This window comes from Gossypium arboreum, chromosome 8 (genome assembly GCF_025698485.1).
Source record: "Gossypium arboreum isolate Shixiya-1 chromosome 8, ASM2569848v2, whole genome shotgun sequence".
In the NCBI taxonomy this organism is placed as follows: Eukaryota; Viridiplantae; Streptophyta; class Magnoliopsida; order Malvales; family Malvaceae; genus Gossypium; species Gossypium arboreum.
Genome location: NC_069077.1, coordinates 22471711 through 22491102, shown reverse-complemented (window position 1 = coordinate 22491102; position 19392 = coordinate 22471711). Strand labels below are relative to the sequence as shown.

Sequence of the window (19392 nt, the reverse complement as noted above, 5' to 3'; positions counted from 1 at the left end):
ATTTTTTGACACCATTAACTTTCGAGTTGTTACAACTAGTTCCACCACAGTTAGCTTTAGCATTATTTCCAGATCCTAATCTTTTACCCCTTTATTGAGTTGTCACCGATTTTGCAACCTGTTCTAAACCAGTCACAACTTTCTTTGGGCAATCTCTCAGGAAATGATCAAAAGAACCACATTTGAAATAGGATCCTTTCTTCAATCTACACTCCTTGAAATGTTTTTTGCCACAATGCTTACAAATAGGTTTGTTAATATTCCGGACATTGCCAGCACTAGCTACTAACGTAGCTTGTGATCTCGGATAATTTTGCTTGGACATATTTTCTCATATTCCCTACAGTAGCGAAAGATTTACTTCTGAAATCTCTGGTCCATTTGGACAGAGGAGTTGGGAATGATCTAGTCATGTTGTGTTTCTCGGTATGCCACAATAACCTGTGATAGTGTGATGCCTTCTAATTCAAATTGGCTCTGCTTTTCTTATAGAAAAACCATGTCAATTGAATCACAGTAATATTCCTACTTTCGATCAAGGAGCTGCTAATTGTGTGCCCGTTTAACAAGGGCCTGGAAGTGAGGTGCGAAATGCCTTCTTCCAAATGATGAACCAATGGTTCAATCAATTTATTGGAGCTACCTCTTCAGCTTTGATACCACTAAATGTAACACCCCTCGCCCGACCTAATCACCGAGTCTGGGCTATAGGATGCTACAGTCCTTCCCGGAGCAACTACTGTCAAATAAACTGTAAATAAATCAACTAAACATTCAAACATGTCGTAAACACATTCTTATTATAATACAAAATAAAATTCAAGCATTAATCAAGCTTATGAAAGCTCTTTTTTTGACCAGGGAATGAAATAGAACCAAATTGTATAGTTTTGAAAATTCAGGGTTGACGTTGTGACGTTACCAATCAATTGGTATGTAACAGCCCGTTTTTAGTGGCGTCGGAAACAATAGTTTTAGAACCACAATTTTGATGAGAGATTAAATATTTTAATATTTATTTAAATTTTATGAGATTATATTAGAGTCGTACTAAAGTTTTGCAAAGAAATTTTGAAGTTTAAATGGTTAATTAGGAAAAAAGTGACTAAATCGTAAAGGTTGCAAAAGTGGATTTTTATTAGTTAAAAGGGTTAAATGGCTATGGAAAGGTAAATTAATGTACTTAGATGGTAATTATACCATAATTAAGTTAGTGGAAAGTTATGGACAAGGTTTAATTAAACTTTTTGATTAATAATATGTGTAAAGTGGTATTTTAGTAAATAAAAGAAAAATTAAGTAAATAAAAGATAAAACAAAGCTATCATCTTTTTTTTTCTTTTTCTTGTCTAGTCTAATTTTATCAGCGGGATTAGATATCGCTAACATTAAATAAGAGGGACAAATTATATCTTGATTACTCATATCTCATTACATAGTTTGTGTAATATTTAGTAACAATATTTATACTACAACCAATTATTGAAGACATACTGTGTCAAAGTACCCAACTCTTGATGTTGGGGACAATAGTGACCTCAAATCTTAGAATTACGTGCATCATTATTACTATGAGAATTTTTTATGACTATTGCATAATAATCAAATAATTGTTCTCATGGAGAGTCAATCTAATACACTATTCTATTAACATATACTCGTGCATTGACTTGATATCACATATCCATGACAACTTCTTGTCATCAATCAACCACAAATTAGTTTCGACTTGCTATTGTCTTGACTCACAATAATACTTGACTAGAGGTAATTTAAGAATAACCATATTATTTTAGAGACTTTATTATTAATCAATTTATTTATTTATTTTGATGAAAATGAACCTAAAACAATGTCACATCCCAAAAATCGAGTTAGTAGAGTGGCCAAGCCGAATTTTTTCATGATTGAGTAATGGTGGAGCTGTCCTTAATGATCAATGTTCGAATCCCTCCCCTTTCATTATTTTCTATATGGTAAAATTTTGTTTCCAACCTTAGCAAAGGTCACATCCCATTTTTTAAATATTTCTGTTAAAATGAAAACAAAGAGTAATATGGTAAAGTGGTTAGGAGCCTTAATTAAATTCTGTAAGTCTTAGGTTCAAATCTCTTCATCACTACCTTTTTAATTAATTTTTTGTGAACTTTCCATGTGCTAAATACCACTTTCCGTCCAATCTTTCTTACCATACTAAGGGAAGACTCTTTCCTTTTTTTTTAGTCAACATACCGTACTTATGAGGACATGATCCTCTTTTCACTCCCTTATCCCCCTAACTTACCGTTATCTCCATCTTTGCCATATGAAGGGATTTAATGACTCTAGACATGTTTGACCACAATTCTTTTCATCTAATTTTCATTCTTTCCCTTTCACTATCGTACCACCTTATACTCTTCCCCATTCTCTCCCTTTTCTCTCTTTTGTTTAGCCTTCAACCTCCTATTTTTACTCTCTTTTCTTTCTCTTCCACCATTTCTTAGCCTTGAACCACCATCACCACACCACTGAACCACCACCTTGCCACCTCTCTCCTCTACTTTTTCTCCAATGTCGCACCTAGCGCTGCCTTCCACCACCGTGGCAACCATCGCTCGCCACTGTGCAACACCACTCATTTTTCTTATTTTTTCTTCTCCTCATGAGTGACTGAAACCCATATCTTCTTTTCTTTTTCCTCTGTCGAACCACCGCCTTTGTTACTGGAGCGTTGCCGTAGCACCATCGCCGATGGTTGGGATTCTTCCTCCTCCCTTCTTCATTTTTTTTCAACTTTCATTATTATTTTTAGTCATAAAAAAAAATTTGCACTATTTATTTTTAATTAATTCTTAACCCTAAACTTATTTCTTAGATTTATTTTCATAATAGTCCTCCTCTTTAGATCTTCATTTCCTTCCGTTTCATGATCAAAATGATCTATTGATCATTCCGTTCCAATTGTGATAATGTAAGTGTAAGGGTTGAGTAGAAATATTTCTTTCTTCCTTACTTTTTCTCTTGGCTAAATACTTTAAAGGGTCATAGTGAAATATTTTCTCGTGTATTAACATCTCTTATGTCATGTTTATTGAAAGGTCGATCAACACTAACTCGAAAGACCATTAACGTTGGGATCAAAATCACTAATCCGAGTTATTATTTTTAGGGTAAGTGTTAATGGTAATCGATAAGAAACTTATTGCATCTACTTTAAAAATTGTAGTCTTAATGTAGGATCACCTTTGTTGATTGAATAGGTAATCTAATTATTAAATCCAAGTGTGGGCGTTCTTAGAGAGTGGTTGCACATCGGATCTACGATCAGGTGTTGGTTTTAACATTAAGAAAAAAATCTATATTGTTTAAAATTATTATTATTTAAATTATATTTGATGAGGATACTTTAAGTATCCATTAAGAGAGATAAAACCCATCGATATGGACTATGTCAAGTAAGTGATTCCAAACCGTATATGTTGTGAAAAGTATGTTGTGTGATCTTGATGACTATTATTCATATGAAATGTATGAAAATCTAATTCTCATGTTAGGTGATCTTATGACATGTGTGATTTTCGCATTATTTATAAAATGTGAAATATTGATATAAAGAGTATATATGTGATTTGCATGTTAAGCATGCCTATGTGATTTTAATTGAAAATTGGTATAATGAGCATGTCTCACATATCAAAGTGAAAAGTGATTTTTAAGTGAAAAAGTGAAGTGGCTATATCACATGCATGGAGTGGGATACGTGAAAGGTGGAAGAATGTGGCAGTTTATTTGCAAAAGTGGTGGCTTGTCCACAAATTTTATTATGTGGCAGTATATTTGCAAAAGTGGTGGCTTGTCCACAATTTGATTATGTGGAAGTTTATCTGCATTACCGTGACACTCTTCACAACTTAGTGTGTTATCAAATGGATGAGTTCTGGGAAACTTGATTCTGGTGTGTAGCAGAGATGGGTAGGGCCGTTTTCATAAAACCTACATCGTTTCAACGAAATGTGCATTGATATGATCATGCATAGTTTAAATGTGAAATATTGAGTTATATGAAACTGATATGATTATTATAGTTGTATAATGTATATGTTCATATGTAAGTGATGTGTTTATGTTAATCTCACATTGGGCTTAAAAGGCTCACCCCATTAGTGTTATAATCTTTCAGGTAACATTCAAATATAGGACTTGGATTCAACATTCGGTGGAGCCTCTCAGATGTTTTTAACTAATGAACATTTTTATGAATTTTAAAAACTGCTTGGATTTTGGTTTGGACATTGGACATTGGACATTTCTTTTTATATTTGGCTTGTGGTTTATTTTATAAACTTTAGAACTGTCATATATGTATGCAAAATTTATGAGATTTCAAGTATTTTAAATTATGAAATTTATTTAAAGTATTTACGATTTTACTTGGTTTTAAACAAATTTATAACTTGTAATTTTCTAATTAGTTTTATGAAAGTCCACTACAAAAAGTTTTTACCCAAAAACATTTTTATAAATAATTAAAGTGCAAATTCTTTTTTTTTTTATAAAAAACCTAGGCATCTCTTGAATTAAAAATAAGTAAACCACACCAAAACCAAAATACATGTGTTTGACAATACATCCATTAAAGGCAAGCAAAACTGACAAAACAATAAATAAAGCAACCAAAAAAAAAAAAGAGAAAAAAAGAGAAGAAACATAAAAATTACCTCGGTGAGAGTAGAAAAAAACGATCAAACCACAGAAAGAAGCCTCTCATCTTCTCCTTTGTGTATCAGTCATCCATAATCAAGACTCCGATCGTCTTCCAGAAAAAAAAAAAACTCAAGCAATAATAGAACTATCCTGGTCAAGCTGTTGCATCAACTGTCGATCCCTTTCAGTAACCGCAACAACATCTAGAGGTACTTCTTCAACCCAATATTGAGAGTTCCTTATTTTGAAACCCATGCTTGCTATTATATGAGCAACTAAATTAGATCCTCGATCTGCATGTTGAAAAGAAATAGAATCAAAATTAAGAGCCATCAATCTAATTTCTTTAACATAAACTTCAATCGCAGATCTGTCCAAAATCCCTTTTTGCGCCTTTACGATTATCGTTCTAGGATCTCTTTCCACTACCACCTTCCGGGATCCCATATCTCTAGCAAAAGTAATGGCATGCAAACATGCCAAGGCCTCAGCTGCAAATTCTTTTTTTTTTTTTTCAAATAACTTAAAATGACATTACAATATAATGTTTCCTTTCCTTTTAAATGATTATATTTTTTAGTATTTCTCAAAGAAACAAAATAAAAAATATTTAAATGCTTTTAGTTTTCACAATATAGCTCAAACTTAGTTATTTTCAACGAGTAAATAATTTCAAGCGTTATTAAAATAATTTTCGACGATTAGGTTAGGTTTAGGGTTTAGGGTGTTATAAAAAATTTGTTAAGGAAGCACTTCAGTAAAACATCTAGTTTTATCAACATTAGCAAGGCTTGCAAAGTTAGGCGGTTCTCCAAAGATCTTCAATTGAAAGTTAGTCTGTAGCCCTCATTTTGCTAATGTATCTGCAGCTTTATGCACATCCCTGCTTTCATATTTGACCTGAACATCCCAAGTCTGACTAATAAGAGACCAAATCGATGGACCATGGGATCAACATTCACACCAGCAATAGGGTTCTTAAGGATCTCAATCACAAGTTTGTTATCACTCTTGACAATTATTTTCAGAACGCCTTTATTCCAAGCCAAGCATAACCCATCATAAATAGCCCAAGTTTATGCTTGTTTGACTGAACAAAACCTCAGGTTCCTAGAGTAACTTGTAATCCATTTTTAAGAACGCCTCTTGCAACAGCATTGCTACTTTGTCTATTTATCGTGCCATCTATGTTTAGCTTTACCCATCATTTGGTGGCGCTTCCCAACCACTAATATACAAAAATAAAGATTGAATATGATAATGAGAAGGACTTTATCAATAAAAAAACTAAATAAACATGTTATTATAATAATTTCATTATTGATTTTTTAGTATACTCCAACTTTCACGTTTTATATTGCTCATAGTTCCACAAATTTAATAACTCGCCAAATTTCCTTAGAGGGCACGATGACCTCCTTTGCTGTATTCACTGCCAAACCCATTAATTTCTTAACCTGAATCAAGATCAGGTTAAAATCAATATTGTATGTAATTTTATGTAATTTAATCTTTAAAATTTGTTCAATTTTATTAACTTAGTTGATATAAAAATAAATTTCCATTAAACAATATATTTTACAGTATATATTAACTAAAATATATATTATCATATATGATACCTTAAATATTAAACAGTATTTTTAATTTTTTTACCACATATAGATAATATATATACTGTTTAAATTTAAAAAGAAAAACATACCGTCAAATTTTTAAAAGATTAAGGTATATATATGGTAACATATATGTGAAGTTAAAAATAGGGTAATCTATAAAAATAGTCACTTTTGTTTGTTCCAGGTTACATTTTAGTCACTTATGTTTGAAATGTTACGTTTAGTCACTTATATTATTATTTTGTTACGAAGTGATCACTCTACCGTCAAGTTCCGTTATCTCTCTAACGGTAATCCTACGTGGCAGTCCAACTAGATTTTAGGTGCTAGCTTAGATTTCTAGATGAAAATAGATTTTTAATTAAAAAATTTAATTAATTAAAATTTTTAAACCTAAACCTTAACTAAAAAAACTGTTCATCTCATCTTTTTTATTTTTCTTTCGTCTCTTCTTTTTTCAATGATTTTTTTATTTGACTGGAAAAATTATTATTAAGTTCAAAATAGTTGAAATTAAATTGACTGCTTCATAAAGATGGATTCAATGGAAGGTTCGGGCATGTCTTCTTTGCATTCTGTATCTCTTTTATTCATCTTGAAAAACAAAGAATAGATTTTTATTGTTTAATAAAAACCTAAATTAAAATTTTGAAGGCATTCAAGTGGATTACCAAAAAATTTAAGAAACTATTTTTAATTTCAAGAATTTTAATTTAGGGATTTCATTAAACAATAAAAAATTTAATCTTTTGTTTTTCAGTATTGAATAAAAGAGATAGATGAATGCAAAGAAGACATAACTGGACCCTCCATTGAATCCATTTTTATGAAGAGGTCAATTTAATTTCAACTATTTTGATCCTAATAATAGTTTTTCTAGTCAAATAAAAAAAACTATTGAAAAAAAGAAGAGACGGAGGAAAAAGAACAATTTTTTTAGTTAAGGTTTAGGTTTAAAAATTTTAATTAATTAATTTTTTAATTAAAAATCTATTTTCATCTCATTTAGAAATCCAAGTTGGCACCTAAGATCTAGTTGGACTGCCACATAGGATTACCGTTAGAGAGATAACGGAACTTAATGGTAGAGTGATCACTCAGAACAAAATAATAACATAAGGACTAAAATGTAACATTTCAAACATAAGTGACTAAAATGTAACCTGGGCAAACAAAAGTGACTATTTTTGTAGATTACCCTTAAAATATATACAATAAAAAAATTTTAATTTTTACCGTATATATGGTAATCAAATTAAAATTTGTTTAAAATTTTTATGGTATATACAGTAAATAATGCAGTTAACATAATTTAATATATGTTAACTTGATTACCATATATTCTTCAAAAATAATTTGCTTACCATGTATATATGTTATAACAGTGTGTACTTTACATGTATGCCTAATTTAGTTACCATATACAGTACGGTTACCTTAAATATATGAAGTAATTTTATGTTTGACCCAAAATTTTTGAGTACTATTATACGGTAATAAAATGTTTGACCCAAAAAAATATTACAAATTAAAATTAATAAAATTTTGACCCAATTAATATATGAAATCAGTTGTATATTTGACTTAATTTTGTCAATATTTTGACGGTAAAAATATTAAAGAATTTAATAGTAACATGTATAATTTGTGCCATTATTTCATAATATTAAAGAATTTGATTCTTTTGTGGCATTCATCATTAATAGTATGAAATAGAGATATTATCTTATTTCAATAGTTTTATCTCACATTAATAATTTTATCCTAAATTTCAGGATTTTAATTTAGATTTAATTTTTTTAAGATGAAAATGTTGATGTAGTATAAAACTATTAGAAAGTGATAATATCCCTATTTCATGCAATTCATTTCTTTTGATATGGATAGATGTCGTACGCTTATTAAGAAAAAATACTCCTTATTAAGCAAATTTTCAAATATCCCACCTTATAACCCTATTTTCTATTATTTATAAAACTATTAATTAAATTGATTTCATAAGTTAGCGAACACTAATTTAATTAGACAATGTTATATATGATTTTCTAGTATACGCATTTAAATTAAAAATTACAATTTTTTTTAAATTTCAAAATTGATGAATGATTAAGTTGGAAAATTTAAAATTTTGTAGGTGTGAGCTTGATCACTTCGGTTGATATTTATTTTATATAATTTTATGCAAATTTTCCGTTTCACTCACAATATCAAGCTACATAACTTAAGTGTATATATATTTAGTGTCACAAATGAATCAACGAAATAATTTAAAGATTTAAATTTTCAAATAAAAAAATGTTACTATAATAAAAAAAGTGGATAACTTGGAAATCGTCAAAAGTATTAAACGTGATGAATTTGGCAGTCAAAATCAAATAATTTTTGAAGTTCCAACCCAAAACCCCTTCACATTTGTGGCAAGGTAACTACCAATACAATACATAAAACAGAATCCCATTTTGACGCAGTTCTAGGCTTGGCGGTAATTCAATTCAACCCGCTAAAAGCAAAAGCCACTCTGTATGTTACTGTGTCAGACACAATCGGCAATAAGGTTTGGAAGCTCCAATGAAACCCCCCAACCCTCATCAAACTCAGTCCTAATCGACTACTCCATTCTCCTGCCACCCAATCACATTGATTCCGCCTCTCACTCTCTTCCCTGCGTCACACCTTCCCACCTCTTCAGATTTTTTGTTTACGAGATTCCTCTCCACCCACCCACCCACCCACCCACAGGTCTGTGTATGCTTGGTAATTTAAATACAAAAACTGGGTTTTACCCTCAATTCCGGAAACTACTTCTATGACATTCACGAAAGTTTATACTTTTTCTGCTGGGTGAAGCAAGTTAAAATGGGTCAGATATGTTATAGGTTTAACATCAACTCACAGATTGTTTATTAAAATATATATTATATATCTGCAGCGAGAATCGACCTTCCAAGCATAGTTTCCCGTTTTTTAATTTTTCCTTTTCCTACTCGACCTTTGTTCTATCGCGTTTTCAGATAGAGAAATGGTGATTTCTTTTTGAGATTATAAATTTGATAAAACTGGGTTTTCAGTGTGAAAAGCGGACAGTTGGGGCTTTCAAATTGAGGAATTAGGGTTTCGAGCGGATAATTTCGCTAGGGTTTTGTTACAGGAAATTCAGCCAGGTCCAAATTCTGGTTTATTTCGGGTGGATATTTCTACTTGGCCTTTATGTGATTAAAGGTTGTTTGGTGGAATTCTAGGGTTTTTAAGTGTGGGGGTGGGTTCAATGGGGAGCACTGGTGAGGCTGGCCAAAAACGGCGTCACTTTAGCTCCATATCTCCCACTGCTGTTGCCGCAAAGAAGCAATCCCTCTTGCCAATTTCTGAGGAGAAGAAGGTATATTATTTGTTGGTCACTCTGGTAAACCTTTTTTATTTGAACTGATGATATTTATGCTTGTACTGTTACTTATGTTTTCTTAAATTTCAATTTGAAAAATAATCAAAATTGCGTAATCTCTGACTTGCAATTTTTTATTTATTTCTTATGAATCAAATTTGGCATTGGTATATTAGCATGGAGTATGCATTTTAATCTCTTTTATGGTATTAAATTGATGCATGGATATATCAAATATGGTTTCAATTGAATGCTTGAATTTGAAACATTGATATCAGGAATATGAAAAATTCTCCTCTTTTGACTTGTGAGGATTTTTTATGCTAGGTTCAATGTTTAGTTGCTGCTTTGTTCCCAAGTGACATGGATTTGATGCAGGTTTATTTGCTTTAATTGCCACTTAGTCTTTTGCAAATCTCATTTACCTCACTGTAGTAATTATATTATTTGTACCAATCTTCTCATTTTAGCTGTATGTTTTTGGTTGAGCATTGCTGATTCATCGGTCTCTTGTGTGCTGAGTGAATATGGGTGACTGTTGTTTTTTGTGGGACAGGGTTTTGCTTGGATAGGTTGATTGGTCTGTGGAAGTTTGGAAGTTGGACTTCGTTAACTTTTCCTTAAAATATCTTCCTTTAGAATCAGAAATTGGAAGCTCAAATTTTGGCATTAGCTTTATGTTTGCTAAGGCGCATTATTGCTTCTCTGCAAAACTTATTTGTTTTATAAATTTTTTATCTATGCTTCTATATTTTCCTGCTTTCACTATTTTGAACTTTTTGTTTTTCCTTTTTTGGTTGTTAAATTTCAGATTATAGTGTTTTTGGGACATAATTAATCTGTCTTGAAAAGTAGGTTTCCAAGTTGAAAATATTTTCTTCCTATAACTCATATTTTTGAACCTTCTCTTTATGCCACCTCCTTTTTTGTTGGTATGGTGCAGCTTGATACTGCAATTCTGCAATTTCAGAATCAAAAGCTTCTACAAAAGTTAGAGGCTCAAAAGGTCGAGTATTCTGCTCTTGAGGACAAGTTCATTGAACTGAAGGAGAAACAAAAGTCATATGATTCCACATTGAAAGTGGTGAATAAATGTTGGGAAGCAGTAAGCCCCTATGCTAACTGTTAGACAATTTTATGCATTTTCTGCTTATTAGAAAAGATGGAAGTTGTACTTATATCTTTTAGGTCTTTGTTTTATATGGAAATTGACATTAACCTTTTACAATAGCTAATTACTGACTTGGAATCACATTCCACCAACACAAGAGAGTCTATCAGACAAGTTGTTGGACGTGCAGCCAATACAGGTGAGGATCTTCTGCCAAGTTTTGCTTTCTTTTATTGTTGTTATGGGCACTTGTAAGGACCATGCTTTCTTTCTTGTTATAACTTATAATTTATATGGTTGAGTTGGATTTTTTGTTTAATTCTTCAGGTGTCATATATATATGTGTTTATGTATGTATATATATATATAGAGAGAGAGAGAGACTTGCTTTGCAATTATACTTGCTGAGAAGGCTTTTGTGGCACCATGTAGATGAGGCTCCTTCTCCTACTGAGGATGCTTTTCTTAGCCGACTTATGGAAACAGGTGCAACTGAAAGTTCCTTTTCAGATAATCTCGAGCAGATTAAAGAAGATCAAGAACAGGCTGCTTCTGAAAAGACTAGGAACATTTTACACAATATAGTAGTTTCCATTAATGATTTATGGTGCATGAAGGAAGGACTATATGCTGCAGTTCGGAAAGAGCATCCAGACTATGGTACGTGTTCAGGAAAGTGTATAGTGTGTACTAAGTCTTCCTCCCCCTTTTAGTAAATTATTTTTAGTGGTTATTACTCAGTTAACCGTTTTAATGTCTTGTTATGCTAGGTTCTTGCAGGCAGAAAACATCTATAGAACTAGAATCAGACGTTAAGAATCTGAGATTAGCAATAGGTGATATTCATTTGAAACATAGATCTATGGTGAGAGTATTGCAGAACCATAGCGATATTGATGCAAAGAATAAAGCTGAGCTTAAACGACTAAAAGGTAACCTTTTTTATGTAGTCAAAATTGGTATGTTTATACGCAATTGAGACATCATCATTATCATTGGTTTTCTGGATGTTTACATTATTAGTTGCCACCTTAGCAGATGTAGCATGCTAGATATTTTCTTAACACATTTGTGACATAGAACTTGCATGTATATGGTGGTCTGGACAAAAATCAGTGTACGTGACTGCAATGTAATTAAGTAAAATAGATTTATTACTGTGTGATGCATGGATGATGATTTATAATAATTTTTTGCAACTAAATTAACAATGTAAAAGAAAGCTCAAGAAAATTTAAGTTAAAGAAATACACATCCTTGTTTGAAAAATCTTGATAATTAAAAATAATGGTTCTAATTAAAATTTCTTAATATCATTGCTAATGCTAGAAAATAATTAGATTAATATAAAATAAAAACAATAAATTTTACTATCAGAGTATAACGATATTTCAAATGCAATATAAAGGTAAAATAAAACTCATGTACAAAATATCATGTGTAATTTGGACACATGATATATGAAAAAAGATTTCACCAAATAAATGTGAAAGCAAATTTTTTATTACAGTTATTACTTTAATCATAATTATGATTGAAGTGAAAAAAGTACATCAAAACATAGTGTCACCGAGCCTGTGGTGTAATGTAATGGTCATTGAACTGAAATTTTGGTTTGCATCAGGTTCTAGGTTTGATCCTTGGACACCCCTACCATATTCCTCGTATAAAAATACCCTATAATTCTGATTTTAAAATTAGAGTATGAACTGAGATTATATTTTTTTCTTTTCTTAAAATCATTTATCTTTGTTGAAGCAAATTAACTGCTTAGTGCATTTAATTTTAAACAAATTCTGAGTACTACATTAAAATATTTTACTAGAACTCGAACAATATTAAGAAAACATAGAAAGAAATAATATAACAATTGTTAAATGAATATACTAAATAGTATGATCCTAGGGATAGCCATAATAGAAATGATTCCATGCTTACTTATGTAGTACTTTGTCATCCAATCTGTTATAAAGTTTAGAATTTTGAAATATATGTATAGTCTTAATAATTGATAAAGAAAAGTATTGAGAAGGTTAAAACACTAATCTAAACAAGGGGACAAAAGATAATATTCTAAATGCTAGAAAAACTACAAAATGCATTGAACATCATTAAGGTTTCAACAGTCTTCTATTTACGATAGTGAATAAAAGGAACAATTAAAGATGTTTAATTAAGGATATTTAGTGTATTTGATCGTAAAAGGAAAGATACTTGTAATATAGTTTTGCACCAATTTTTATCAATTAATCGGAATATTTTATGTCCGTAACTATTGAAATTATTATTGGTTATTGTTTCTTGTTTGAACTTGACTAATGATTCCAAATTAATCTTATAAATTCAATTTAGGAGACTCCTTCTATTAAAAAATACAATTAATTTGTCATGATCAAATCAAATCAAATTAAGAATTAACGAAAAGAAAATTAATCTCATATTTGTTAAAATCCATGTAAGAGAAAATAAACATAATTTATTGACGAAATACTTCAAATTAAATCACCTCAAATAATTGAATGGACGACACATGATGATTTTTAAGATCCTTTTGCTCGTCAATGGTATAGGCTATCCACATTTGGCAATTGCCTTTTTTGGCATTTATAGATTTATATCATATTTATGCAATTCAGACATTTATTGCGCCTTACCAAACTGCTATATTCCTCTAATGCTGTGGACGGACTAATCAACGGGTGATAACCCTTCCGTTGCTGTTCAAATGCCAGTTATTTTTGTGTATATATATCGAAGGTATGAGATGTCATTCAAATATCTAAGTGTGGACTGTCTTATTTGCTTTTGTTTTTTGAAGGTGAATTGGAGAATGCAGCAGTGGAACTGAAGGAAACTAATTGCGAATTGGCAGCTCTTAAAGCAGAAAGAGATGCAACAAAAGGGGCCTTTTTTCCTGTCTTAAACCTCGGTAGTAAGCAGGTTGTTGGTGATAAAGCCAAAGATAAGCATAGAGATCTGCAAGAAATGGAATCTGCCCTCAAAGAGCTGATGGTAATCCCTACTTTCCTTTGACTTATCTCGTGGAGTTTCTGAATTGTATGTTAGTCACGATGATCAATTTGATTCTTACAGGAACAAGCTTCTTCCCGACTAATCAAATTAAAAGAGCTTCATGTAGAAAGGATAGAGATATTGCAGAAGTTGTCAAATTTGCAGGTTTTCTTTTTCCCTTTTTAATTATTATTATTTTTTCATTTATTTCTGAAATGCAGTTTTATTTATTCAGTCATATAAATTGAATGGGGATTTCTGATTGACAGAACTCATTAAAAAGCACGAAGGGTATTTCTTCTTCCCCAGTTTACCTTTCGATGATAGATCAACTAGAAAAGTCAAAGTCAGAAGTTCTCCATTATCAAGATTTATTTGAGAAACTACAGGTTGTTACTCGGTAGTTTCATTTATGCCTTTTGTTTGCCATTTTTTGAGTGCATACGATTCTGATGCTGACTATAACTTCCTAAAACTTCTAGGCTGAGAAAGATAACTTGGCTTGGAGAGAAAAGGAGTTGACTATAAAAAATGATATAGCTGATGTTTTGCGGAGATTATTGGCAATTGCTGATTCTAAAGCTTCTCATCTGGAGGCAGAGATACAACAGAAATTTGATGAAATAAAGGGAATTAAAGTTAAGCTTGAAGAGGCATCTAGAGAACCAGGTAGGAAGCTCTATGCTGTTTGCTCTGATGCTGAATCATCTGCAGTTTTTGTCTTATAGCTTTTCTTTTCCTGGAAATCTACTTAAAATACTTTACATTTCAGGAAGAAAGGAAATAGTTGCAGATTTTAAAAGCTTGCTTTCTTCGTTTCCCGAGGCAATGAGTTCGATGCAGAGTCAATTAGGTAATTACAAAGAGGCTGCTGTGGATATTCATTCTCTTCAGGCTGATGTGCAATCTCTTTCCAGTATTTCTGATATGAAGGTTGGTACTTTTATGAGTTGTGTGGTTGTTCCTGGTTTTCTTTAAGGGCATAGACATCTTTTTTCTTTTTCTATATGGGCTTACAAAGAATTGGTAAATAATTATCTGTGATCAGATGAAAGAGTGTGAAAATTTATCCATCAGATCTGCCGACCAAGTTGCTGAGATACATAAGTTGCAAGCCATGGTATGATTGGGTAATATTACTCAATTATTTTGATTAAATCTTTAATCATGAAACCTGTGATACGAATATTCTTGTTCAAGTTCAAGGAAAAGATGCCTAATTTTACCAATAAAATATGCTCTTCTCAGTCTTTATGCTTTTTTTTTTTTTTTGCGCAGAAAGAGGAAACTCAATTTGTCAATATGTATTATTATTATTACAGGTGCAAGATTTGAAAAAAGGTGATGCAGAGTTGAAATTGATATTGGAGATGCATAGACGTGAATTGACTGATTTGAGGTCAGAGTATCTATGCTAGATGCTTTTCTTTATTTTCTTCTGCAGTGAATACACACATAACTTTGATACATTGAGTTTACTTTATTCTCCTTAGAATATGCTGGATATGTAAGCAATGTTTTGACAAATCTATTCCACAAAATTTCTTCTGTTTTAGTGTTGCTTGGAATTAAAATGAGCATCTGTTTCTTCTGTATTGTAACTTTTTTCTGGAAATTATTGTTGCCTAAGGTTCAAGAGAATGTTAGTATTAGTATATCTTATGTCATACTAGTTATGCTATGCTATTATAAGTTGATGATGGAGAATATTCTCCATATTTTGGAAGAATGTCTATTCTAGACCTAAATTTAGGAAATAGGATTGAATTTATTAGTGGACTTGTTTTCTTTGTTGGGTTAGCTGAGCTTTATTGTCCCACTGCCTTAAAATCAGTATGAAGCTTATCTATATGTTTTCTAATATCTGTGGAGGTGTGTGTGTGTGTGTTTTATATGTTGGGAGGTTTGATTTTGATTATTGACATCTTTGATGTTGAGAATTTGGAGTTTATATGATTGAGATTTCAGACAATTGATTGAACATTGTCGTTCTGGATTATTGGTCAGTATTACTTGAGTTGCTTACTTTGATATGGTTCCATATTTTATATGTAGTTCTGGATTTTTATATTTTAATTTTCTATGATTGTAGAGATGTTTTGGAAGTGAGAGATTCAGAATACAAGGCATGGGCCCGTGTTCAAAGTTTGAAATCCTGTCTCGATGAGCAAAATTTGGAGTTGCGTGTTAAGAAAGCTAATGAAGCTGAAGCGATATCCCAGCAAAGGTTGGCTGCTGCAGAAGCTGAAATTGCTGACTTGCGACAGAAATTGGAGGCTTCCAAGAGGTTAAACTTGCTGCTGCTGCTGTTTTTTTTTTTTTTTTGTTTTTATTTTGAGTTTTTCATTTATGTTTGGAAAGGGGATGTTGTCTAGACCTTTCAGGAAAACATAAAATTGTCATTTCTGCGTTAGGCAAATGTTTATTTAATTAGGCAATTTCATCGCACTCTATTCTGTTGAAATTCTCATTAGCCAAGATGTAAATGTAGTGGAAATAATCTACTAGGTATTAGTGTAGTTGCTTCCCATATTTATCTTCTCATCTAGAATTTGTTTATCAAACCAAGGAGTATGAGAAGAGCATGAAGAGCATTAAGATTATTGATATTGCAGGAATAAGGCTAGGCTGTCTGATACTTTGAAATCCAAAAATGAGGAAAATGAAGCTTACTTATCTGAATTAGAGGTCAGTGTTTGGTCATTTAGTCTTGCCTTTATTTTACTATCATGATTGAGGCTTTACTTTGGTTTTTCTGTAGTCAATTGGACAAGCATATGATGACATGCAGACGCAAAACCAGCAGTTACTGCTGCAAGTTACGGAGAGAGATGACTATAACATCAAGGTAATCGATTTGTTTGGTTTGGGATATTCTGCTCATTTAAAAGTTTTGTGTATCATTTACTGCATTCATTTTGCTACTTACTACCATAAAGTGATGAGTCCTGTTCACATTTTTTTCTTTTTAATATTCATGTCTTTATGCTGGCTAGGTATGGTTATTTGTTTGACTCTTTGTTTCAATTCCAACATCAAAGTGCCCAATTATAACTAGCTATTGACTTTGTATTTTGAACCGAAACAATTTCATAAGTTCATGGATGCTTGCATATAGGAAAAGACGTTTGACATGGAATAGAAGCTTTCACTTGCAAGCCAAACATGAATAACTAACAATTAGAAGGAATTGCATCATTTTCCATAAGTTTGGGAAGATGGAACATGGGAAATTGAATCCGGTGCTTGGTGTCTCTTTGGTTGTTAATTCATGGAATGAAGATTCATAGATGTTCTTCGTGCTGAGTTATCTGTTCTGATTGGACTTATGATTACCTCCATGTTAGGATTTTATCAAAATGAGAATTCTGAATTAACCTTCGAAATATATCAGGGCTGTGGAAATTTTTGGATTTGCTTATTTTGAATTTTTTGGCCCAACAGGCTTTGGACTCTAGGTTCATCATGCTATTCTGTGACATTTACATTCATGTAGAGTACTTGTATGTTTCTGTTGGTTTACTTGAATTTTTGCTCCTAAAACTTGATCTAGTTGCTTCAATGGTACCTTTTCAGCTTGTTTTGGAACGTGCGAAGGCAAAGCAGCTGCAAGATGCTCTCCTCTTGGAGCAGCATACCATGGAAAAGGAGATTCAACAATCCAGTGCATCCCTCAACTTCTATGAGATGAAAGCTGCAAAAATTGAGGATCAGGTATACTTGACTTATTTTGTATAAAATAATCTTCTGAAAGTAATAGGACGTTTTTGATCCTTGAGCAACTGGTTTTGCAGCTGAGGTTCTGGTCAGACCAGGTTCAGAAACTTGAAGAAGAAAAAACTCAAAAGTCAGTTTGGTTAGAAAGTACACAAAAACTATTGTCAGATGTGAGAAAATCATCTCATCAAGCAAGGGAGTCACTGGAGGAGTCTCAATCTAAAATTGAGAAAAGTCAAGTGGCATTGGCGGACTTGCAGATAGAATTAGAGAAGGAAAGGTAAAGGAATTTGTTAATATTTTCTTTAAATTCCCTCTGCTGTAAGTGCATGGAGTGAATTTACGCCTTTCCTCACTTTATTCATCCATTAGGTTTAGCAAGAAAAGAATTGAGGAGGAATTGGAAGTGGCGAGAAGGAAGGTGTCACGGCTTCAAACTGAGATGGAAGGATCATCAACTGTGGAAAGGCTTCAACAAGAACTTAGAGAGTACAAGGAAATACTGAAGTGTGGTATCTGTCTTGACAGACCGAAAGAGGTAAATGTGCAAATTTTTTAATCATTATTTCCAAGTGGCAATTGTTTAACGAGGCCCTTCATTGTTTTAGCTCGAGTTTTTATTCTTTATTCAGCACTGACAATAGGATAGGGTGCTTTTGTTTCAATCAATGCTCTCATATTTTGACTTTTTTCTTTTTATCTTCTCTCTCTGAAGTTACTTAAGAGATTATTTATTCCCTTATTCAGGTTGTTATTACAAAATGCTACCACCTCTTTTGCAATCCTTGTGTTCAAAAAAATATTACTGAAAGTCGTCAGCGCAAGTGTCCAGTGTGTGCTGCTAGCTTTGGTGCTAATGATGTTAAACCTATTTATATCTGAGATTGGAACTCTCATCAATGCAATTTGGCAACACAAGGACACTCACAGGTTCCCATGTATTCTTCTTCTATTAGAGATTTGTTAGAAAAGAATCTTGACTTGAACTAGAGGGTTCCTGCTCATTTTGGTTAGTGCAAATCCCAACAGGTTTTCTTGTTTGGCTCCAAGTTGTTGATTTTACTTGGTAATTTTATTGTATTTGCGTTGTTTGCCTGTTCATTTAAGTGCTTGGAGCCAATATTTGCAGACTAGTCACTCAGAATCGATCAAATTCAATAATCCAAGGAATTCTTTTCCCCGCTGAAATAATATGGAGTTTTTATTTAAAATTTTGGCTGCTTGTTGAAAGAAAACATTTAGATGTTCTCTTATTGTTTTATGCATACTGCAACAAAAGAACCTTTGTAATTGCATGACAGCATTTTCTTTAAAGAGTAATGAGCTTCGATTTTGGGGAGTTCGTGATAAATTATTGAAATATTTATTGGATTTTTTCTCGGATTTTCTTAGGGTGAATTAGTCTTGAGTTATCATTGAGTTTTATTACTTTTCAAGTAAAAAACAATGATAGATATATAATTTTGAAGACTTTTAGGTCAGAATTAAAAGTTGAAAATTTGTCAAAAGTGAAACTATAATTTTACTTTTTGTTTATATTAATTATGAGTTTTTAATTATTATTTACATATTCAAATTAAAATTTACAAACAATTTATATTAATTACTTTAAAATATCTAAAATTTATTTTCATATGTAAAATAATATTAATGATGAATTACGTAAATTATTTTATCATAACTTAAGTCGAATGCTTGTTCATATCAAAATAATAGTGATATCGTGATCATAATAATACATAAAATAAAGATGCTTTATTTAAGTAAATTATATTTACTTAATTAAATATTTATAATTTAAATATTATTTAAATATATATTTATTACTTTATAATTTCATATTTAAAATATATATTTTATTTTCTCAA

General features: G+C 31.6%; 1 protein-coding gene across 3 annotated transcripts; it reads left to right on the top strand.

Moving 5' to 3' along the window:
• Positions 1-8671: 8671 nt before the first annotated feature.
• LOC108457091 (E3 ubiquitin-protein ligase BRE1-like 1) lies at positions 8672-18735 on the top strand. 3 transcript variants are annotated; one of them, XM_017755926.2, is made up of 19 exons: positions 8672-9681; positions 10628-10789; positions 10916-10994; positions 11228-11455; positions 11566-11727; positions 13614-13807; positions 13889-13972; positions 14077-14196; positions 14290-14476; positions 14580-14740; positions 14856-14927; positions 15130-15206; positions 15900-16094; positions 16423-16495; positions 16569-16655; positions 17384-17521; positions 17602-17804; positions 17897-18062; positions 18272-18735. In XM_017755926.2, the coding sequence occupies exons 1-19, from the start codon at positions 9571-9573 to the stop codon at positions 18404-18406; spliced, it is 2634 nt and encodes an 877-aa protein (XP_017611415.2). In that variant the 5' UTR covers positions 8672-9570; the 3' UTR covers positions 18407-18735. The 3 variants fall into 3 exon arrangements, with proteins under 3 accessions (XP_017611415.2, XP_052887793.1, XP_052887794.1); XM_053031833.1 differs by having other exon boundaries at positions 11123-11455; XM_053031834.1 differs by lacking the exons at positions 16423-16495; positions 17897-18062; positions 18272-18735 and having other exon boundaries at positions 11123-11455; positions 17602-17799.
• Positions 18736-19392: the final 657 nt, after the last annotated feature.